Here is a 23,233-nt window from a genome sequence, read left to right on the forward strand (position 1 = left end):
TTTAGTGTGTGTGTGTTTCTGCGTGTGTCTGTGTGTGTGTGCGGCTGCGTTGGTGTGCCTGCAGTGGTTTCTGTGAAGACGGCCACGCCCGAGAGGATCGAGCTGGAAAACTACCGTCGCAGCTCGACTAAGGAGGCGGGGCTTCTGGAGGAGGAGGGGGAGGAGCCTGAGGAGGTTTCTGAAGAGATGCTGACCCGCTTTAATCTGGACCTGGACCAGGAGGAGAACCACAAGTCCAGGTAGGAGTCAGTCTGAGAGGAGGGTCAACAGAGCTGAAGGAGAGTCTGCTGTCCCAAATATGGCGACTCAAATCAGAAATATGAAATCAGAAAATTCATATTTAAAGAGAAACATAATTATTTACGTGACCTCCGTTCATCTGTCAGTATTTAAAAGTTTGTCTGGGTTTCAGTTCGGAGTCAGAGATGGAGGTTGAGGTTGAGGAGGAAGAAGAGGAGGTTGGAGCGTCATGGATGGAAACTCTACAGCTACACCTGGGTCATGAGGAGGAGGAGGAGGAAGAGGAGGAGGAGGCGGAGCCAGAGGAAGAGGATGGAGACGACGAGATGGAGTCCAGTGATGGTGAGATTTTTTAATTTATTTTTTAATCAGGTCTGATGTTTGAAGCCTCAGCTTTGTGTTGTGTAGTGTTGTTGTGTACTGTTGTGTTATTGTGTTGTGTTGTTGTGTAATGTGGTGCCGTGTCGCCCCCTGCTGGTAGAGGGGGAGTACAGCCCCTGGGCCATGGAGCGACGGTCAGGTGTGTGGCTCCTGATGGAGGAGGACACAGGTAGTAGAATTCAAACCGAACTCCATTAATGAAAACATCAATTACAGACTAAACTCATAAACATTAACATGAAGCTGCTGTATGTGTGAGTACACTACTCAGGTGCGTCATGGGAAATGTAGTTTGTAATAACATAAGTAAATGTAGTCCCAAATGAAACACTAAACTAAAACTAAACCTAAACTAAATTTTAATTTTTAATTTGACAGTTTGTCTTATCTGTATTTTTTTTTGTCTCTGTCACGTGTTCAAGTGTTTATTTGTTTAGTTATTTATATTTGTTATCGTAGGCCTCTCATGATTTTTTTTTTAAACCCCGCCTTCTTTTCTCCTCTCGTCTCCTCAGAAGCTGGAGGTGACATCACTCCCTCAGACACACCTGTGGAGCCCGACTCCACCTCGAGCCCTCTGCCCTGTGTCAACCCCTCCCTGACCCCCTCTGAGCCCCGCCCCCACGTCTTCACGCCCTCCACCGCCTCCTTCGTATCCGAGCCTGACTCCACCCACAATGACAGCGACACAGCTCCACCCACATGGACCACGCCTGAGGTTGTCATGGAAACAGCATGTCAGAAACAAGCCTCCTGGCTCCCAGATAAAGGGCGGGGCTCATTTGATGACATCAGCCCTGAAATGCCTCCAATGAAGCCCCTCCTCCTGAAGGACAAATGGGAGGAGCCAGAAGAGGAGGAGTTTGAGCAAAAGGAGGAGGAGGGGGAATCTGACGGAAGAAGGAGGAGACACAGAGGAGCCCACACCCTCCCCCCTCGCCTCCACCCTCCCCCTCTGGCTGGGGGAGGGGCTTTCCTCCTTCAGCTGAAGGGACTTAGAGAGGCTCCGCCCTCTGGGCTCTTTGATGTGGAAGGAGGCGGGGCCAGATCTCTGTGGAGGGCAGTTTTCCCCGGAAACAGGAAGGAGAAGAGGAAGAAGAAGATGGGCGAGAGCTTACCTGCAGAGAGGACGAAGAAAGACGAGGCCAACAAGAGGAGAGTGAAAGGTGAGGATTTAAAAAACAATCACGTGTACCTCAGAGTGATGATGTCATAACTTTACTTCCTGTGTGTGTTCAGGTGTGAGAGGATGCCTGACGGAGGAGGAGTCGTCTGACCTGCTGCACACACGAAACAACGTAAGAAACACACACATCTCCGCTGTGACATCACAGCATGACATCATCAATGCACACACTCTTTTTTTTTGAGCATTTTATCCAGTTTTGTGTGTGTGTGTGTTTTGTGTGTGTTTGTGTGTGATGCTAATGTCAAGGGGGATGTTAATGCTAAGCTAGCTAAAACGGTCAGTTCAGTTGGTTTCTTCAGGACGTGACGCAGCTGTCTGAGTCTGTTTGAGGGTCCTGACTACTTCCTGCAGATAACTACTGAAGGGATCGGTCTAATACCTGGTGTTGAGTCATTAACTGTCCTGTTGTGATGTTTGAAGCTGCAGAAGGAGCTGTTAGACCTCGCAGCTAAAATTCAAAGAGCCAGTCTAAACGAGGAGGACGATGAAGACAAGGAGGTACCACCAGCTGTGCTGCGTTCAGGGCACCTTTTGTTCTGTAGGAAATCTGTGTTTGAGTTAGTTTGTAGCTAAAAGAGTTCTGGATGTTAGACAAATAGAACCCGACTCCCTGTTGTCTGATTTTTTTAGCCGACTCGGCGAGGAGACAAAAAGAACGACTTGGACTCGACTGCTGGGAGATTTAATGTGTTAAACTTTACAAATACATTTAAACACAAGTCATGAGTATTAAAATCAATAAAACAAAAAGCTCTTCATTTCAACATCAGCACCCTGAGACGTCGACCACTTTATTCTGTTTTAACTTGACTTGGATTAGAACCCAAGAACTCGTGATTTGACTTGTTCTGTCTTAAGATGTGTTTGTAGACTTGGACTTGATCTGGATCTGTCTTAACCAATCAAAAGACTCGTCTTAACCTTGCCTAAACCTCAACTAGTGGCTTAAACTGGAGACGCGTCCCAACAATCAGAAGATGAGACTCGACCTGCTCTGACTGTCTGACTCGAGGCTGACTAGAGACTCCACTTTGTGTTTGAGACTTCCTGACTCGTCAGTGTTTGACTCTTTGTGTCTCCTGTGTCTCTCAGCCTGCGTACGTCCCTCACGCTCTGGCTTTCAAACGAGCGTACGCCATCAAGGTACACACATCATGTGACAACGGGATCAGGACTCTGCTTCCTGTAGTTTTAACACGGGATGTTCCTAGTCCACTTGTTTCCCACATCCCTAGTCCTAACATCCGGGGGTCCAGACCGTGGTAGACTGACTCTCTCTCTGATGTTTGTGTTTCAGAGACGCTCTCAGAGAGGCTCCGCCCCCCTCCAGGACTCCGACGGACGGTCCTCGTGTCCCACCGAGGTGGTCGGCGTTCTGGTGGAGTCGAAGGAGCCGTCGAGTCTGAGCGTGAAGGAGACCATGTTCCAGAGGGGACAGGAGGAGGAGGACCTGGACGCCAAAATCACCCGGCGGGTCCAGAGAGCTGCGAGACGGACGGCCAAACAGGAAGAGCTGAAGAGACTTCACAGAGCCCAGGTGAGTCCACCTGATCCACCTGATCCACCTGATCCACCTGATCCACCTGAGGACAGATCCACTTCAGGTCAAGTAGAGTTTGGACTAATCTGCTGTAAGACTGTTTGATGACATCATCAACACTTCCAACCATGGAGGTACCTGTCAGTTAATCAGGTGTTGTTGGATGTAGGTGAGACAGGTGTGTGTGTGTGTGTGTGTGTGTGTGTGTGTGTGTGTGTGTGTGTGTGTGTGTGTGTGTGTGTGTGTGTGTGTGTGTGTGTGTGTGTGTGTGTGTGTGTGTGTGCGCGTGTGCGCGTGCGCGCGTGTGCGTGTGCGTGTGTGTGTGTGTGTGCGTGTGTGTGTGTGTGTGTGTGTATTTTTTACAACGACGGCCTGGCAGAAGCCTTTTGGGGGGGGGCTGAAAGGAAAGGTCAATGTTAAAAGGACAAACAGTTAAATGTGGTGTCCACAAGGGGTCTCTCTTTCACTGTTTGTGGGAACGCCCACTGATAATCTGCTTCTGGGAAAAGGTGTTGGACTCGTGCAGTCGCCTCTTAACCCTAAATTGTGTATTCTTAATATCTCTGCTGATGATTTTTCACTTTCCAGTAATGTCAAATATCTACTCAATGTTTGTTTCCTGGAGGCCAAACGATGCATTGCTCGCTCGTGGAAGAAACAAACAACCTGTGGAGTCTCTCAGTGGTTTAAAGGAATGACTCTCTTTCTTGCTATTTCTCAAAAAACAAACTTGACAAATTTTGGAAAGTATGAACTATTTTTTACAACTTCCTGTAGGGTAATGACAAAATACAAAATGAGGTTTGGACTGATGAACAGATCTGACTGTCAGTAGGGCGGCTATGTTTTTGTTTTTATTATTATTCATTTATTTATTCCTATACTTTTATTTCCTCTTTTTTAGTTTTTGTATTGTGTGTACTGTTTTGCGATACACTGTTTATGCTTTACTAGAAAAGACAATAAAGAGATGGTTTAAAAAAAAAAAAAAGTTAGACAGTTAGAAGATAGCAGCAACATTTTCAACAGCCAGCTGCATTCCAAACAGTCACAGCATAATAAAAAGTTAAAATAACATATCCAAACATACAGGCCATAAGAAGGTAAGACACATGTACATCGTATCCTCCTTACATACACTCACAACAGCAGCACAGCACAGAGAACAACCACAGAGATGTGTGGCATACACATGCAGGGGAACATCTAAAAGACAACATGCAGGGAGAGACGGTAATGAGCCAGCAGATAGAGGATTTGGGAAAAGTTAGTGCACTGAGAAACAGTTGCAACTGTCCATGATAGAGTCCTTGAAAGCTGATTTAGGGATGAGAGTGTCCAGTTTGAGATTTTTTTGTAAGTTGTTCCAGTCAATGGCTGCAGAAGCCCTGAATGATGTTTGACCAATAATTGAAGAGGAGAATGTGGTGGGCAGAGCAGGTGTTGTAGGTAGCAGTTGTAGTTTACACCAGGTGACACAGGTAGGGGGCAGATATATAAGAATTAACCAGTACATTTTACGACAGGTGTGTAAGGATGGCCAGTTGACAGAGGAATATAGGGTGCAGTGGTGAGTGTGAGTGATAGAGAACGTCAAGTTTATGGAGTGAGGCTTTGCATGCTGATCTATATATTACATCACCGTAGTCTAACATTGGGAGTATTGTCATTTGGACCAGAGTTAGTTTGGCAGAGGGAGTGAGGGTGGAGCGCATTCTGTACAGGAAACCAAGTTTGGATTTTGACCTCTGACTGTAACCTGTTGATATGGTGTGAGAAAGACAAGGTGCTGTCCAGCCAGATACCTAATAGTGTGTGTGTGTGTGTGTGTGTGTGTGCTTCAGATGATCCAGAGGCAGCTGCAGCAGGTGGAGGAGAAGCAGAGACAGCTGGAGGAGAGAGGAGTGATAGTGGAGAAAGCTCTGAGAGGAGAAGCAGGTAAACAACGTTCACAAAATACAAACAATACAAAAACATTCTGCAGAAAAATGTTGCTGTGACATTTTCTCGATGTATTTCTGTCAGATTATTGGGAAGATGATGACAACAGCCCAGACATCGAGCTTCACCTGGAAGGCGAGTTCACCTGATGACTTCACTGTTCTGTTCTAAAATACAGAATGATTTTAACTGTACTATGATGTCATCTACACACACAGTCACTAACCTGTGCCATGTGGTGTGTGTAGCTCGCTCAGCAGTGTGTCTCTGTCCCTGCAGGTCTGGGTAAACTGGATAACACGGTTCTGATGAAGACCTGGTTCCAGCTGGTGCAGCAGAAAAACTCTCTGATTAGATACGAGTCTGAACTCGTCATACTGTGAGTATTTTAGATTTAGGGTCAGGTCTCTGAACTGGTCCAGGTCTCAAGAGAGGTTCCAGCTCTCAGGTGGTGCGTGTGTGTGTGTGTGTGTGTTTCAGGGCTCGGGAGCTGGAGCTGGAAGACCGCCAGAGTCGACTGCAGCAGGAGCTCAGAGAGAGGATGGCCGTGGACGGTAAGAGCTCTGATCGATAACACTGTCAACATCCATAGAGCTCTATGAGAAGTGTTTGTACATAGCAGCTGTTCACAGAATAATTATATCATCTGTTTTTTAAATATTCAATGTGGTCAGTTTAAACTCTCCTCGCTCTACCTGTGTGTCCTCAGACCACCTGAAGGGGGCGTGTGAGTTGGTGGAGGAGCGTCTGATCCTCGAGGAGATGTTGGAGGTGGTGGAGCAGAGAGACTCTCTGGTGTCCCTGCTGGAGGAGCAGAGACTGCAGGAGCGACAGGAAGACCACGACCTGGAGGAGATCATGATGACTCGACCGCTCGGACTCAGCTGGACCTGAACCCGTCACAGCGACCACCAGACCTGAACCCGTCACAGCGACCACCAGACCTGAACCCTGTCGAGTCACAGCGACCACCAGACCTGAACCCTGTCGAGTCACAGCGACCACCAGACCTGAACCTGTCACAGCGACCACCAGACCTGAACCTTTTCGGGTCACAGCGACCACCAGACCTGAACCCTGTCGAGTCACAGCGACCACCAGACCTGAACCCTGTCGAGTCACAGCGACCACCAGACCTGAACCCTGTCGGGTCACAGCGACCACCAGACCTGAACCCTGTCGGGTCACAGCGACCACCGTAACATATTAAAAAAGTTTAAACCATTAAAAAAAAAACTCTCTCCACTAAACCCCGCCCCCACCAAATGGTGTTGTCATGGAAACGGTCTGTTCCACTCAGCTGGTGTTGTCAGAGTCAAGAGGACAGAAACAATCGACAGACGATCCAATATACATCCAGAAAGTTCATGAGTAGAAATAAAGACAGTTAGAAAGTGAATAATCAGAACTGGGTCTAACCCAGTGTAACCAGTTTAATCAGAGTTCAAGTCAAACCAGTTAAAGAAGTTTAAGTGTGACTAGTTAGCGGAGTAACTAGCAGTGTTATCATCTCATATTTTAACTTTATGGTCATAAAAACAGAAAAGTTTAATTTGTAACAGTTAAAAATTAAAACATTTTTTTTTACATTGTGCCAAATGTTACTGATCAGCCTTTGTTTACCTGATCAGTCTTTGTTTACCTGATCAGCTGATCAACAGGTGTTGTTAAAGCTGATGCGGTCAAAGAGTCATGTGACTGATCAGCTGATTATTAATTTAAGTGCAAGATAAACAGCCTTTAACCTAAAGTCTGACTTTTTAATCTTCTTTAATAAAATATTCACACCTCAAGTCTGCACCTGTGTGTTTGTGTTAATGTACTCTCTCTCTCTCTCTCTCTCGCCCTTTTCACATCGAGATTCACCACGGCGCCTTCACAAAGCTCCGCCTTCACCAGTCTTTCAAGTTTGTGTGGTTTCACATTGTGTTACCGTGGTAACAGGGGGAGACGATGTATACAAACTGCAGAAGCTTCAAACACACAGACACACACACTCTGAAGTGTTTAAAAAAAACAAAAACACAGATTTGTTTTTTCTGTCAGACAGATTTTTATTTATGAATTAATTTGTGTTTTTTTTTCCCCTGAGGAAATGTTTACAAAGTTAAAAAAAAAAAGGTCTGAACACCAGCCGACACCTTGTGTGTGTTTTGACTGCTTTGTGTATTCATTGTTACAGTTTCCCTGTAGTTACAGTCTGGTTTCCATGGTTACAAACTGTTTTTTAAGGTTACACTGTGGTTTCCATGGTTACAAACTGTTATTTATGGTTACACTGTGGTTTCCATGGTTACAGGTTGGTTTACATGGTTACAGGCTGGTGCTCACTTTGGCGTCCACCTTCAGGTCTTTGGCGACGAGTCCCGCAGTGACCGGGTGCATCTCGGCCCTGTGAGCCGCAAACACTTGAAGAGCTTCGTCGTGAAACTTGTCGAAGTTGAACACCTCTCTGAAAAACAAAACAACAACACAGACACACAAAAGGTAAACGACTGAAGAGCGTACGACAGGTCTAACGGCGTCCACTCGAGGTGACGGGCGAGCGATACTCACTTGAAGAGCGGTCGAGTGAACTTCATACGGCCCTGATCGGTCGCCATCTTCAACGCCATGGGAACCGCCTCCTCCCACCTGGACCGGACGCACAGCCTCAGCCACCTGCAGGGACAGCAGCCAATCAGAGGAAGGACCTAAAGGGGGCGGGGCTTAAAGCAGAACATGTGACGGTGACTCACCTGAAGCGTATCTCTGAGTTCATGAAGGAGTTTAAATCATACACGTCTTGCATCTTCTTCACGTGAGTCAGAGGAAGAGGATCCTGAGGACAAACATTCAGACAACTTGATTTAACCAACAGGTTTTTAAAGTGTACTGAGCTGGACTCTGATTGGCTGACTGCAGTGACCCCTGCCCACTGAGGGAGTTACCTCCTGGAGCAGGAGGGACAGGAACTCCACCACCTGGTGGGATGACAGGCTCTTCAGGTCGGATTGTTTGAAGCCGCTCAGGTCCTGGTCTTTGGCCTGGAGGGGGGACAGGAGGAGGAGGTTAGACCCTGAAAAGCACAAGCAGGTCCATGTGAGGTCCTGGTCTTACCTTGATCCACCTCTGGCTCAGAGCGATGCAGGCGTCGGCCAGCGAGGTGTCGTACCTGAAACACAAAGATTGTTTAGAGTATCATTACAGCAGGAAAACTGAGTGTGCTCCAAAGAGGGAGGAGCCTAAAGGGACATTGTGACTCACTGAGGTTTGACGGGAGGCATCCCGGGAGTGAACATCCAGGCATTCCAGTCCACCTTGTTCAGGACGTCCACCTGAGAGACACAAACACCAAAGACACCTTCAGGTTCAGAATACACCTGATTCAAGTCCTGATCCTCACCTGGTCTTTAAAGACGTCTAACAGGTGTGATGGACGGGGTCTCACCTGGTCTTTAAAGACGTCTAACAGGTGTCATGGACGGGGTCTCACCTGGTCTTTAAAGACGTCTAACAGGTGTGATGGACGGGGTCTCACCTGGTCTTTAAAGACGTCTAACAGGTGTGATGGACGGGGTCTCACCTGGTCTTTAAAGACGTCTCACCTGGTCTTTAAAGACGTCTAACAGGTGTCACGGACGAGGTCTCACCTGGTCTTTAAAGACGTCTAACAGGTGTCACGGACGGGGTCTCACCTGGTCTTTAAAGACGTCTAACAGGTGTCACGGACGAGGTCTCACCTGGTCTTTAAAGACGTCTAACAGGTGTCATGGACGAGGTCTCACCTGGTCTTTAAAGACGTCTAACGGGTGTGATGGACGGGGTCTCACCTGGTCTTTAAAGACATCTAACGGGTGTGATGGACGGGGTCTCACCTGGTCTTTAAAGACATCTAACAGGTGTGATGGACGGGGTCTCACCTGGTCTTTAAAGACGTCTAACGGGTGTGATGGACGAGGTCTCACCTGGTCTTTAAAGACGTCTAACAGGTGTCACGGACGGGGTCTCACCTGGTCTTTAAAGACGTCTAACGGGTGTGATGGACGGGGTCTCACCTGGTCTTTAAAGACGTCTCACCTGGTCTTTAAAGACGTCTAACAGGTGTCACGGACGAGGTCTCACCTGGTCTTTAAAGACGTCTAACAGGTGTCACGGACGGGGTCTCACCTGGTCTTTAAAGACGTCTAACGGGTGTGATGGACGAGGTCTCACCTGGTCTTTAAAGACGTCTAACGGGTGTGATGGACGGGGTCTCACCTGGTCTTTAAAGACATCTAACAGGTGTGATGGACGGGGTCTCACCTGGTCTTTAAAGACGTCTCACCTGGTCTTTAAAGACGTCTAACAGGTGTCACGGACGGGGTCTCACCTGGTCTTTAAAGACGTCTAACAGGTGTCACGGACGGGGTCTCACCTGGTCTTTAAAGACGTCTAACGGGTGTCACGGACGGGGTCTCACCTGGTCTTTAAAGACGTCTAACAGGTGTCATGGACGGGGTCTCACCTGGTCTTTAAAGACGTCTAACAGGTGTCATGGACGGGGTCTCACCTGGTCTTTAAAGACGTCTAACAGGTGTCATGGACGGGGTCTCACCTGGTCTTTAAAGACGTCTCACCTGGTCTTTAAAGACGTCTAACAGGTGTCACGGACGGGGTCTCACCTGGTCTTTAAAGACGTCTAACAGGTGTCATGGACGGGGTCTCACCTGGTCTTTAAAGACGTCTCACCTGGTCTTTAAAGACGTCTAACAGGTGTCATGGACGGGGTCTCACCTGGTCTTTAAAGACGTCTCACCTGGTCTTTAAAGACGTCTAACAGGTGTGATGGACGGGGTCTCACCTGGTCTTTAAAGACGTCTCACCTGGTCTTTAAAGACGTCTAACGGGTGTGATGGACGGGGTCTCACCTGGTCTTTAAAGACGTCTAACAGGTGTCATGGACGGGGTCTCACCTGGTCTTTAAAGACGTCTAACGGGTGTCACGGACGGGGTCTCACCTGGTCTTTAAAGACGTCTCACCTGGTCTTTAAAGACGTCTAACAGGTGTGATGGACGGGGTCTCACCTGGTCTTTAAAGACGTCTCACCTGGTCTTTAAAGACGTCTAACGGGTGTGATGGACGGGGTCTCACCTGGTCTTTAAAGACGTCTAACAGGTGTCATGGACGGGGTCTCACCTGGTCTTTAAAGACGTCTAACGGGTGTCACGGACGGGGTCTCACCTGGTCTTTAAAGACGTCTAACAGGTGTGATGGACGGGGTCTCACCTGGTCTTTAAAGACGTCTAACAGGTGTGATGGACGGGGTCTCACCTGGTCTTTAAAGACGTCTAACAGGTGTGATGGACGGGGTCTCACCTGGTCTTTAAAGACGTCTAACAGGTGTGATGGACGGGGTCTCACCTGGTCTTTAAAGTAGGTGAACAGGTAGTTCTTCCACTCCTCCGAGGTGACGCTGCTGTAAGCGAACATCTGGATGTACGACTTCACAAAGCCCATGAACACCTCTGAGAGACAAACACACAGGTGTTATTCCTGTTGTGATGTCACACAGGTGAATAATCACTTCCTGTCCCCTGATCACACCTGGCCCCCCCAGCAGCTCCTCCAGGTGATAAAGCAGAGCGAAGCCTTTCTCGTAGGGCACGGAGGAGAAGGCGTCGTCGGGGTCCACGTCCTGCAGGCTGGGCACCAGGTTGGTCAGGGGGTTGTTGGATCCAAAGGTGTTTACCTGAGTGATGTCACACAGACACAGGTGTGAAACACGAGGAGAAAGAAACGGCCCACAGAATAACTAACGAGTCATTTCAACATGTTCCAAGTCCTCACCGAGTCCTGCAGGTCCTTCCAGCCCCCCATGGCTTTGAACTGTCTGAACTGCTCGCTCTCCATACACCTGCCGATCATCCTCTCCAGGTACACCGTGTGACCCTCGTTTAGCCTGAGCAGAAGAAGAAGACACACCTCACCTGGTTGAGTTTTTTAAAGGTGATTCTGTTTTCACTTCAGGTGACACCGTCGACTAGCGTACAGGTAAGCTAGCAGGATTACAAATTAATTTAAACCCCGAGAAAAATGGTGGGCCAGGTGGGCGGGGCCTAACCCAAACCTTCATGACTCAGCGTGATGGCTTACCAGAAGTGTTCCCACGTCTTATTGGTCACCAGGTTTCCCGTCCAGCTGTGAGAGATCTCATGAGCGATCACCTGACAGGAAGAAAAAACGCACATCAACATGTGGACAACGTGAGGACATGAACAGGTGAGACGGCGAGCAGGTGACAGGATGTTTCACTCACATTGGACAGAGATTTGTCTCCAGCCTGTAAAAGAAAAACACAGTGAAGGGTTAACCACACGTTACAAACACAGGTGTTTATTCATCCAGGTGAACATGAGAATAAATACATTGAAACGATTAGATTTAAACGCTGAAATTCAAACGTTCATCACTGTTGTAATCACACGTTGGAGACGCCGTTATTGAGTGTTTATGTTGTTTTTCTGTACCGTCTGAAGCTACGGTTACTTACTTCCTGTTTGGAAACACACCTGTGTTTATTTTGAAAGACATTAAAGGAAGTTGTGGTCGGCCGAAGGTTAGGACATGAAGTGGAGCACAGAAAAAAGGAACTCGTAACAGATCGTAAACTGAAGTAATACGGCTCAAAGGAACGGTAACACAAGGTCGATGTGTGATGTCATAAGGTGGATATTACTTTGGACTCACATCACTGAGACTACAGGGACACACCGAGGACGACTATGTGTGTGTGTGTGTGTGTGTGTGTGTGTGTGTGTGTGTGTGTGTGTGTGTGTATATACCAGCAGTGTAGGAGTGGCAAAGGTGAGACAGGGGTTCTCCATGCCGCCGTAAGGGAACGAGGGAGGAAGAACGAGGATGTCGTACTGACCCCAAACATACGGACCAGCCAGACCCTCAGCTGTCTTCAACATGACCTCAGTCTGAACACACACACACACACACACACACACACACACACACACACACACACACACACACACACACACACACACACACACACACACACACACACACACACACACACACACACACACACACACACACAGGTATCAGAACTTGGAGGTTAATCAGCTGTACTACATCATACCTTTTATCCAGGTAGGTAGGTAGGTGTGTGTGTGTGTGTGTGTGTGTGTGTGTGTGTGTGTGTGTGTGTGTGTGTGTGTGTGTGTGTGTGTGTGTGTGTGTGTGTGTGTGTGTGTGTGTGTGTGTGTGTGTGTGTTTACCTCGGAGAACTCAAACGCAGCTTTATCCACGTACTCTTTCTCTGACCACACTCTGGAGCGAGGCCCGATCTCCCTGTGGACCAATCAGAGAACAGAACACTGTTCAACTGCTGCAGGTGACACCATGACATCGTTCACAGGTGAGAAAGAGTTACCTGCTCTCCAGAGCTCCCACCACAATGGCAATCAGGTAAGACGGCATGGGCACCTGAGGTCAGAGGTCAGAGGGACATTTGAAAACAAAACAAGAAAAACAATCAGGGTTCATTAAAAAGACATTTACAGTTTTACTATAACTCCGCCCCTTTTACTGACAACATTTTAGAAGAGTAGAAGAAGAGAGGACTAACCGGCTGTCTGAACTTGTAGACAATACGGCTCTTATCCTGAGGATCCACTTCCTGTCCGTCTCTCATAGCACTCATCACGGCAACCAGCTCCTTAGGAACAGACACCTGACAGACAAAACACAGGTCACACCTGACAGACGAAACACAGGTCACACCTGACAGACGAAACCCATGTCACATCTGACACATGAAACACAGGTCACACCTGACAGACGAAACACAGGTCACACCTCACAGACGAAACCCATGTCACATCTGACACATGAAACACAGGTCACACCTGACAGACGAAACACAGGTCACACCTGACAGACGAAACACAGGTCACACCTGACACATGAAACACAGGTCACACCTGACAGACGAAACACAGGATGTGTGTGTGTTACCTGTGCGTAGTAGGTGTGTTTGACAGACGGACTGTCCTGACAGGCGATCATACTCCTGCAGTGATGAGCCTGTCAGACAAAACCCAGGGTCAGTGTAAACTTTCATAAACATTATTTTATTATAATTTTTTTATATCGTACAATTTAAAAAAATATTTTTTGTAACAAGGATCGAAAATTGTGACATCGCAAAAAAAAAACGAGAGCAGAACGATAACAACATCAGACATACACGACATCGAGGAGGAAGTGATGCAAGAGGAAGTCTCGACCAGTTTGACCAAAAAAAAAAAGACGTTGAGAAGTTTAAAGAAAAACGATAAAAAGAGGAAGAAAAAAAGAGGACGAGTGAGAAACGTTTTTTTACAACATTTACGTTACACAAAACGTTTACAACACACTTAAAAACCTGTGTGTGTGTGTGTGTGTGTGTGTGTGTGGGTGTGTGTGTGTGTGTGTGTGTGTGTGTGTGTGTGTGTGTTCACCTGACACTGACTGAACAGGTACGGCTGTTTCTTCCCGGCCGTCTGCTCAGGTGAGAGCCACTGCAGCGCCGTCGCAGATGGAGACGTCTCATAGGTCACCTCCACGATCACATGCTGCCCTCTGATTGGTGCACAACACACACACACACATTAATTAATTATATTTTTAAAAGCCCCCCTCCCCCCCCTCCCTGAGGACAGAGGACAAAAGCTCACCTGGAGAGGTCAAAGGGCAGCGTGATCTCCAGCGGTGTCCCCTTGAAGCTGTGTTTGGGGCCCATGGTAAATGTGGCCGCCTGTCCATTAGCGCTCACAGAGATGACCTTCAGGTCTCTGGTGTCCAAAGTCTGCAGCAGATAAAACAACACTTTTCTTAATGAGATTCTGACACCTGCTGCATCAGCACTTTGACTGACAGCCTCACCTCAAAGTCCAGGTAATATAACCCTGATAAGTTCAGAACGTCTCTAACAAACACTAACACGACCCAAACTCTGATTCACAGCTGCTGCTTGTTTACACTCATTAATAACAACAATCAGCCTTTCAGTCAAAGTCCAGGGTGCACAGCTCCGAACATCCAGCCTCCATTATTGATATAATTGATATCGATGTTGTACATACTTACTGTGCAGAAACTCAAATGAAAAGTTATTTGACAGGTGAATAAATCGATAAATCTGTTCTCTGTTCTCTGTTCTGTTCATCAGAGTGCAAAAAGAAACTGAAAGAAACCTGATCCGTCTCAGTTTTATAACAACTCAGGTTCAGTTACCTGTTCACACCTGTCTCTGTCTGACAGCTCAGACACACACAGCTTCACCAAACAAACAGCTGTTCAAAGTTTGTTTACATCAGCTGGAGCAGCAGATGTTAAGATGCACAACATGTTGATAAAGTAAACAAAGTGAAATCTGACGCGTCTGTTCAACTTTAATCTTCTTTTTTTAACAGAAAATCAAAGTTGATCCTCTGGTTTCTACAATCTGACGTTTTGATGACGTGAGTCCGGCTGTGTTTATTTTTATTTAACTTTATTTCATGATGCCTTCACGGACCCACGCTCGCTGTCTGAATTCAGAACACTCATCTCGTTAGCTCTCAGGCTAACAGGAGTAAAGGGGTCCGTTAACGTTACCAGAGCGGAGAACCGGTCCTCCAGAACCTCCACCGTCAGCTCCACCTTGGCCTTGATGACGCGTCTGTCGAAGTCCACGTGCAGCGACAGGTTCAGGTGTTTGGTGACGCACCTGGCGAACGAGGAGAAGGAGCACGGGTCTGAAGACATGATGAACGTCCAGTTAACAACGGAGACTGACTGAAACCGACCGTACGACCAACCGGCGATATCTACCGGAACATGCTCCGCACACTTCCGGGGACGACCTTTTCAAAATAAAACACTCAGCTTTATCCCCAAAGTCAAAGTTAACATATATTAAAAAAAATAATTGAAGGAAATTCATGGATATTTGCGTGGACCCAACTATTGAAAACATAATTGTGTTTAAATTATTTATTTATTAATTATAATACGTTGTTGAATGGATTTTTTTTATTTTTATTATTATTTATTTATTTGTTAGGGACAGTGCATATTAATGCAAAATGTAAACGTATGATAAATGTAAAATACAAATACAAAGGCACAAGTGACACAAGACAAGATTTATGATGAAAGTGTTTGTAACCATGTTCTGTGTTCATTTCCTGTCTCATATTGAGAGCACACAGATAAATATTAACATTTTATTCTATAAAAAACAATAAATGTGTCAGAAATAAACTGCTGTGTATTTATGTTATGAGGTGCAGTACCGTCTCTCCGCCAGCAGGGGTCTCCAAAGCGCCGTCCGACTCTCCGGTGTCTCGGTGTCGTTAACGTTACTGTGATGGAGGACAAGAGGGGGGCTAATGGAGGTCTGATCCGGTCGTGATGAACCCGTTTGACGGCTCCGGGTCTCCCCGCTGTGAGGATGCGGAGCGCCGGGACGGCAGCCGGTGTCCGTGGGCCCGCTTCTCCTGCTGGCTGGAGTGCGTGTGCGTCGTTACCTTCGACCTGGAGCTCGGACAAGCCATAGAGGTACAGTGGTGTTAGCTTAGCATGGTTAGCATGGTTATCACCAGGGGTTACTGTCGATGACACTGATGATCCGAGCCGGTTTATATGTTGATCCAGATTAAATCACTGAAGCGATGTGCACTGATTTATCGTGTGGGGGTCAGACAGGTGAACCAAACCCCGTTTAAAAAAACCTGCATTTTTAATTCTGTCATCCTCCTCGTACAAAGCAGCTGTTTATTAATGATCAGTTACTGTTAAACTCATAGATGTCAGTGCACTGAAGAGTTCGGCAAACATCTCACCTCCAAAATAATAATAATAATAATAATGATAATAACTTTATTTTAAAAACACAGGTTTACAAAGTGCTTTGACAAACAGCAAAAACAAGAACAAACTAAACCAAACACAGAAGAACATAAACAACAACAAGAACATAACAAATGCAAAATACTAAAAATAATTAAATACAATTCAACAGAAAAGAACCCAAAGTGCACGATACCCAACAGACATATATAACCCGACCATCATAAGAACCATCACAAGAACCATCACAAGAACCTTTGGGAACATGAAAATGATTTATTTAAAATAATATGGATGTTCGGCAACATTTGAACTGTGTTTTGCTTTATTTATTTTTCCTTTTAAAGAATACAAAAACAAAAGTTGACCTGTTTCAAATATCTAGGAGTGACACTAGACAACAGCACAGCAGTGGCATCCTTAAAAAAGAGCCATGACAGACTGTCATCCATCCGGCTCAAACTCAAAGGATTTAACGTTTCCCCCAATCTCCTCCTGCTGCTGCTGCTGTATCAGATCATGATCCAGCACTGTGCCACCTGCTTTTTCAACATGTTGAACATCACATATCCACTGCCCCGGACGAAAGCTGAATGCTGAACAGGCCAGAGTGGGAACATCTTGATTGACACAAAGTTAACTCGTAGCGCTAAATGAGCAGATTTCTGAATGGGATCTGGTGTGACTGCTTTGTGTCTGGTGTCGTTTCAGTTGGTGTATCCTCAGGATGTGAAGCTCACTGAGAAAGAGGTAATGATCCAAACGTCTCCTCTGCGCACAAACCGGATCAGTTTGTTGATTAAAGATTTAACCAACATGTTTCTTTCTTTATTTGTTGACAGAAAACAAGCATCTGCTACCTGTCCTTCCCCGACTCGTACTCAGGTAACCTGTGTTCATACTGCCTGTCCTCTGAACACTGAACGGTTGTGTGCTGACTCAAAGAGGTCAAAGGTCATGTGTTTTTTACTTCATTTCCCAGGATGCCTCGGGGACACTCAGTTCAGCTTCAGGTTACGTCAGTCGGTGGGACGCCGAGCGGCGAGGACCAGAGAGGACGTTTACAACCGAGACGCTCCGGTCACCCTGCAGGTAAGGAGAGCCAATCAGCTTCAAGTAAAAGCATCGATTATCACCTGATTGGTTTGATATTTATTAAATCTACTGATCGTCTGTTCTTGTTTCTCTCTGCAGACGGAGGCTTCACATTTCTTCGGTTTCGTTTATTTCAGACAAGTGAAGGATGTTTCTGTGAAGAGAGGATATTTTCAAAAGGTGAGACACCTGCTCACACCTGTTTACACCTGCTCACACCTGTCTACACCTGTCTACACCTGTTTACACCTGTCCACATCTGTCTGAACCTGTTTACCCCTGCTCACCCCTGCTCACACCTGTTTACACCTGCTCACATCTGTGTACACCTGTCTACACCTGTTTGCACCTGCTCACCCCTGCTCACACCTGCTCACACCTGCTCACACTTGTCTACACCTGCTCACACCTGTTTATACCTGTCACACCTGCTCACACCTGTCTACACCTGCTCACACCTGTTTACACCTGTCACACCTGTGTACACCTGCCTACACCTGCTCACACCTACTCACACCTACTCACACCTGCTCACACCTGCTCACACCTGTCTACACCTGTTTACACCTGTCCACATCTGTCTGAACCTGTTTACCCCTGCTCACCCCTGCTCACACCTGTTTACACCTGCTCACATCTGTGTACACCTGTCTACACCTGTTTGCACCTGCTCACCCCTGCTCACACCTGCTCACACCTGCTCACACTTGTCTACACCTGCTCACACCTGTTTATACCTGTCACACCTGCTCACACCTGTCTACACCTGCTCACACCTGTTTACACCTGTCACACCTGTGTACACCTGCCTACACCTGCTCACACCTACTCACACCTACTCACACCTGCTCACACCTGCTCACACCTGTCTACACCTGTTTACACCTGTCCACATCTGTCTGAACCTGTTTACCCCTGCTCACCCCTGCTCACACCTGTTTACACCTGCTCACATCTGTGTACACCTGTCTACACCTGTTTGCACCTGCTCACCCCTGCTCACACCTGCTCACACCTGCTCACACCTGCTCACACCTGTCTACACCTGCTCACATCTGTGTACACCTGTCTACACCTGCTCACATCTGTCTACACCTGCTCACATCTGTCTACACCTGCTCACACCTGCTCACATCTGTGTACACCTGCTGTCACCTGTCTACACCTGTCTACACCTCCTCACACCTGTCTACACCTGTCTACACCTGTTTACACCTGCTCGCACCTGCCTACACCTGCTCACACCTGTCTACACCTGTTTACACCTCCTCACACCTGTCTACACCTGCTCACACCTGTCTACACCTGTTTACACCTCCTCACACCTGTCTACACCTGTTTACACCTGCTCACACCTGCTTACACCTGCTCACACCTGTCTACACCTCCTCACACCTGTTCTTTACACCTGCTCATTAACTATTAAGTAATAAGTTTGCTGTGAGGTCACGTGGCGTTGGTGACTTGGCGTGCATCGTGTGACGTTGATCGTGTGTTTCAGTCTCTGGTGTTGGTGTCCAGGTTGCCGTACACTCACCTGTTCCATTCGCTGCTGCAGCTCGTCGCGCCCGAGTTCTTCGAGAAGCTCGAGCCCTGTCTGGAAACAGGTGATGATGTCATAGTTACATTAAGAATGTGAACTAAAAAACTTTCTCTATGACGTCACCTAAATGTCACCTGTCCTTACAGTGTGTCACGAAATCGACCAATGGCCTTCACCCGTACCTGGAATGACCCTCAACCTGCCGGTGATGGGCGTGGTCTTACAGGTGAGCGCAGGGGGTGTGGTCTCGTGGATTAATAACAGATAAGTATATTTATATTTTATTTATTTAATTGTGTTTTTTATTTTCAAGGTGCGGATTCCTTCTAAATCGGACAAACCAGGTGGAAGTCCAGTGAGAGCGGTCGCTCTTCAGGTGAGCAACAGGAAGTGACTCTTTATTAACTACAGGAACAGGAACGATCAATAAAGTTTTATTTCTTCTCCTCAGGAACTCCTACCTGCTCCGACTCTGCTGCCGACCATCCACGAACTCGACCTTTTCAAGTGCGTCCCTCATTTATTTACATCGATTTTTCAGCTGTAATAATAAAAAAAATAAAAATAAAAACAAATAATAATTATTATAATAATAAAATAATTATAATTATTATAATAATAAAATAATTAAAATTATTATAATAATAATAATAATTATTATTATAATTATAATTATTATAATAATAAAAATTATTATAATTATTATATAATAAAAATAATTATAATTATTATAATAATAAAAAAAATAATAATAATAATAATTATAATTATTATAATAATAATAATACAGAGATATGAAATATTGATTCTAAGTCAATAGTTTGTTAATATGTAAAAGTTGACCTTTGACCTCTCAGGTGTTTCCAGCCGGTTCTGGTCCACCTGCAGATGCTCTGGGAGCTTATGTTGTTGGGTGAACCGCTGGTCGTCATGGCGCCATCTCCCACCGTCTCCTCGGAAACGGTGCTGGCTCTCATCAGGTAAGCAACAGCCAATCAGAGCTGTCCCTGAACTGGGTTAGGGTTATAACAATAATATAATATATCTCACAGTCTGACCAGGTGATCCCTCTTAATCTTTAGCAGCCAATCAAAGAGCAGTGTTCATGTTGTTGCCATGGTAACAGTGTGTCCTCTCACAGCGCCATCAGTCCTCTGAAGTTCTGCTGCGACTTTCGTCCGTATTTTACGATCCACGACAGCGAGTTCAGAGAGTACACCACACGCACGCAGGCGCCGTGAGTACCCGACACACCTGAGCTCACCTGTCTGATCTCACCTGTGTGCAATCTGTCACCTGTCACCTGTCCGTCTGAGCTCACCTTTCTGTCACCTGTGTGCAGGCCTAATGTGGTTCTCGGCGTCACTAACCCGTTCTTCATAAAGACGTTTCAGAGCTGGCCTCACGTCCTGCGGATCGGAGAAATCAAGATGGCGGGTAACGAAAACACTTCTTGTTTTTACTAAATATGTCACTTCCTGTCTACATAACTAACATCCTGTTCCAGGTTGAAGTAAAAAAAAAAAAAAATTATTAGTGATCATTCTGAGAAAAGTAAAAATTTTCAGAATAAAGTCAGATTTTTATTTTGACTTTCAGAATAAAGTTTAAAGTTTGAATCTCTGATCCCTCCAGGTGATTTACCCAAACAGGTGAAGGTGAAGAAACCGTCCAAACTGAAAACACTCGACACCAAACCAGGTGACATGACTCACTTTCTTCTTCTGCTGACTTCAGGATATAATGCTGTTTTATTTTGGTAACTGTGTACTTCCTGTGTGCAGGTGTGTTCACTTCGTTCAGGTCGTTTCTGCACAAAGACAAAATCCTGATCAAGAGAATCCTAAAGGTGAGAAAAACACGCAGATATGAACACGCCTGAACGCCTCACACTGGCAGACTCACCTGTGATCGTGTGTGTTTGTGTTGCAGGGCATCCAGAGGAAGAGACCGTCTGAGGTCCAGAGCGCCATCATCAGGAGACACCTGTTAGAGCTCACACAGAGCTTCATCATCCCGCTGGTGAGACGGCCAATCACATCGCTGCAACGCTTTGAGTGTTTAATTCACCTGTCACTTCCTGTTTGTGGTGGTTTCTTTGTCTTTGAGTGTAAAACCTGTGTTGAGTTTCACCCCCGTGTTTTGTCTGTCAGGAGATGTGTGGAGTTTAATCCCTGTGTTTTGTCTGTCAGGAGCTGTGTGGAGTTTAATCCCTGTGTTTTGTCTGTCAGGAGATGTGTGGAGTTTAATCCCTGTGTTTTGTCTGTCAGGAGCTGTGTTGAGTTTCACCCCCGTGTTTTGTCTGTCAGGAGATGTGTGGAGTTTAATCCCTGTGTTTTGTCTGCCAGGAGCTGTGTGGAGTTTAATCCCTGTGTTTTGTCTGTCAGGTGCAGTTTTGTCTGTCAGGCGCTGTGTGGAGTTTAATCCCTGTGTTTTGTCTGTCAGGAGCTGCGTGGAGTTTAATCCCTGTGTTTTGTCTGTCAGGAGCTGCGTGGAGTTTAATCCCTGTGTTTTGTCTGTCAGGTGCAGTTTTGTCTGTCAGGAGCTGTGTGGAGTTTAATCCCTGTGTTTTGTCTGTCAGGAGCTGTGTGGAGTTTAATCCCTGTGTTTTGTCTGTCAGGAGCTGCGTGGAGTTTAATCCCTGTGTTTTGTCTGTCAGGTGCAGTTTTGTCTGTCAGGAGCTGTGTGGAGTTTAATCCCTGTGTTTTGTCTGTCAGGAGCTGTGTGGAGTTTAATCCCTGTGTTTTGTCTGTCAGGTGCAGTGTGGAGTTTAATCTCTGTGTTTTGTCTGTCAGGTGAAGGGTTGAATTTAATCCCTGTGTTTTGTCTGTCAGGAGCTGTGTGGAGTTTAATCCCTGTGTTTTGTCTGTCAGGAGCTGTGTGGAGTTTAATCCCTGTGTTTTGTCTGTCAGGAGCGGTACATGGCGAGCTTGATGCCTCTGCAGAGGTCGGTGACAGCTTGGAAGGTAAACAGGAAGTGTTATGACTTCATGGTGATGTAATTAGCTGGAAACCACACCTGGTTGACAGAGTTGCTGTGTGTGTGTTCAGACTCCTCCTCAGGTGCGACCCTTCAGTCAGGACGAGTTCATGTCGACTTTGGAGCACACGGGGCCTCAGCTCACCTCGATGCTCAAAGGTGATTGGATGGGACTATACAGGTGAGTCAGAGTTTTTTTTGTCAGCAGGAAGGTTACATTTTTAGCTTTTATCTTATTTCTCCTCTGGGTGCCGCCAAGTTTTTTATTTTGTTGTTTTAAATCTTTACAGGAAGTTCTTCAGGTCGCCGAACTTTGACGGATGGTTTCGCCAACGACACAAAGAGATGACTCAGAAACTGGAGAGTATCCACCTGGAGGTCATCTGTGACTCCGTGAGTCATTTACCCGTTACAAATAAAATACCTGCATAACACCTTCATCCCCTCTGTGCTCCCCTGTAAGCTCACCTGTGTGACCTGTGCTGTGTTCTGTCAGGACCTGCTGGGTTGGACCAAAGAGAAGTCAGAGGTGGAGATCGTGGATTTGATCCTGAAGCTCAGAGAGAAACTGGTTAGTTTTTCCGAGAATTAAACAAATCAATTCATTAACTTATTTATGTATTCGTTTTTTAATTGATTTGTTTGACTGAATATTTGGTTTTCAGGTGAAAGCTCGGCGGCAGCAGCTGCAGGTGAGAGACGATGTTGTGGAAAAACTCGACGATTTTATTCACTCGATCATCCAGTCGCTGCCCGAAGACCTGCAGACCGTCCTCAACACACAATAAACAGACATTTAATGAGTTCTTCTGGTTTAAAGTTGTCATTCTGACAGGTTATATTAATATGAATTGTGATAAAATTAGTAAAATTTAAGAATTTAAATTGAGACTGATGAAGTGACTCTGGATGGTGAGGTTTAGTGAATCCTGATGAATCTGTTTGTTTGATTTTTTGTTCTGAAGCAGAATGTTTTGTTTTACGTTGTTAGTTTCTGTTCTAAAGTCTGATGTTTGGATCGTAAACATTGGATCAAGTCTTGGTGTTACGTCTAAAAAGGGACGGAGGAAAAGTGGTTGAGATGTTCTGAAATAGTACGACTGTATTCACATTAAGCGACGTCTTTTCTCTGAGCATTATGAGCCAATTCTCACCGTGTCTTATGGGAATATTCTGGTTTAAGTTAAGGCTTTTTCTTTCAGATGATGTGGATTAGTACTTTCTGTTTTAATTCAGAAAAATGCTAAAAGTTTTGTTTACTTAGATCCACTTTTGTTTATTTATTTTTATTTAAAATACAGATTAACTAACAGATGACGGTATTTTTCTATCACACTTTTCTCCCACACAAACTGAAGTCAGTGAATGTAACACTAATAATAATATTGTGTTGTTTATTTTCAAAATGTAAATAATTTGTTTCTTTCAAAAGTAAAACCTGAATTGTCACATTGAGTCGTGTCGTGGATTATATC

The 23,233-nt window shown here is 45.9% G+C and overlaps 3 protein-coding genes across 6 annotated transcripts in view; 2 read left to right on the top strand and 1 right to left on the bottom strand.

Moving 5' to 3' along the window:
* The window catches only part of mical3b (microtubule associated monooxygenase, calponin and LIM domain containing 3b), a 22,873-nt gene extending 15,435 nt beyond the window's left edge, over positions 1–7,438 (top strand). Inside the window, exons 21-34 of one of the 4 annotated variants that reach the window (XR_010665127.1) lie at positions 65–239; positions 413–582; positions 722–790; positions 1,137–1,787; positions 1,861–1,919; positions 2,231–2,308; positions 2,903–2,953; positions 3,108–3,347; positions 5,195–5,288; positions 5,376–5,426; positions 5,571–5,670; positions 5,772–5,845; positions 6,001–6,244; positions 6,284–7,438. Coding sequence is in view for 3 of the 4 variants with exons in the window: in XM_065951222.1 (XP_065807294.1) it covers positions 65–239; positions 413–582; positions 722–790; positions 1,137–1,787; positions 1,861–1,919; positions 2,231–2,308; positions 2,903–2,953; positions 3,108–3,347; positions 5,195–5,288; positions 5,376–5,426; positions 5,571–5,670; positions 5,772–5,845; positions 6,001–6,185 (1,997 nt within the window). In the remaining variant the exon portion in view is untranslated. Of the gene's footprint in view, positions 1–64; positions 240–412; positions 583–721; positions 791–1,136; positions 1,788–1,860; positions 1,920–2,230; positions 2,309–2,902; positions 2,954–3,107; positions 3,348–5,194; positions 5,289–5,375; positions 5,427–5,570; positions 5,671–5,771; positions 5,846–6,000 lie in introns of all 4 variants that reach the window. The other 3 variants (XM_065951222.1, XM_065951223.1, XM_065951224.1) reach the window with 3 other exon arrangements.
* On the bottom strand, positions 7,321–15,112 carry lta4h (leukotriene A4 hydrolase). Its single transcript, XM_020659059.3, has 19 exons — positions 14,905–15,112; positions 13,983–14,113; positions 13,767–13,887; positions 13,282–13,350; positions 12,893–12,997; positions 12,698–12,750; positions 12,543–12,615; positions 12,096–12,236; positions 11,570–11,593; positions 11,407–11,477; positions 11,101–11,212; positions 10,858–11,002; positions 10,675–10,778; positions 8,538–8,608; positions 8,391–8,445; positions 8,222–8,317; positions 8,030–8,112; positions 7,848–7,952; positions 7,321–7,743 (listed from the first exon to the last, which is right to left on the bottom strand). Exons 1-19 carry the CDS (start codon positions 15,052–15,054, stop codon positions 7,605–7,607), a joined length of 1,848 nt encoding a protein of 615 aa, XP_020514715.2. The 5' UTR covers positions 15,055–15,112; the 3' UTR covers positions 7,321–7,604.
* Positions 15,113–15,600: 488 nt separating this feature from the next.
* Positions 15,601–23,213, top strand: dennd6b (DENN/MADD domain containing 6B). The gene is made up of 20 exons (XM_020659060.3): positions 15,601–15,849; positions 16,852–16,890; positions 16,983–17,025; positions 17,123–17,232; positions 17,335–17,415; positions 18,737–18,842; positions 18,925–19,004; positions 19,092–19,154; positions 19,230–19,285; positions 19,636–19,758; positions 19,920–20,015; positions 20,121–20,215; positions 20,414–20,479; positions 20,563–20,627; positions 20,711–20,800; positions 21,691–21,744; positions 21,830–21,939; positions 22,049–22,151; positions 22,255–22,329; positions 22,424–23,213. Exons 1-20 carry the CDS (start codon positions 15,703–15,705, stop codon positions 22,544–22,546), a joined length of 1,725 nt encoding a protein of 574 aa, XP_020514716.1. The 5' UTR covers positions 15,601–15,702; the 3' UTR covers positions 22,547–23,213.
* The last annotated feature ends 20 nt before the right edge of the window (positions 23,214–23,233 follow it).

This window comes from Labrus bergylta, chromosome 23 (assembly GCF_963930695.1).
Source record: "Labrus bergylta chromosome 23, fLabBer1.1, whole genome shotgun sequence".
NCBI classification, from domain to species: Eukaryota; Metazoa; Chordata; class Actinopteri; order Labriformes; family Labridae; genus Labrus; species Labrus bergylta.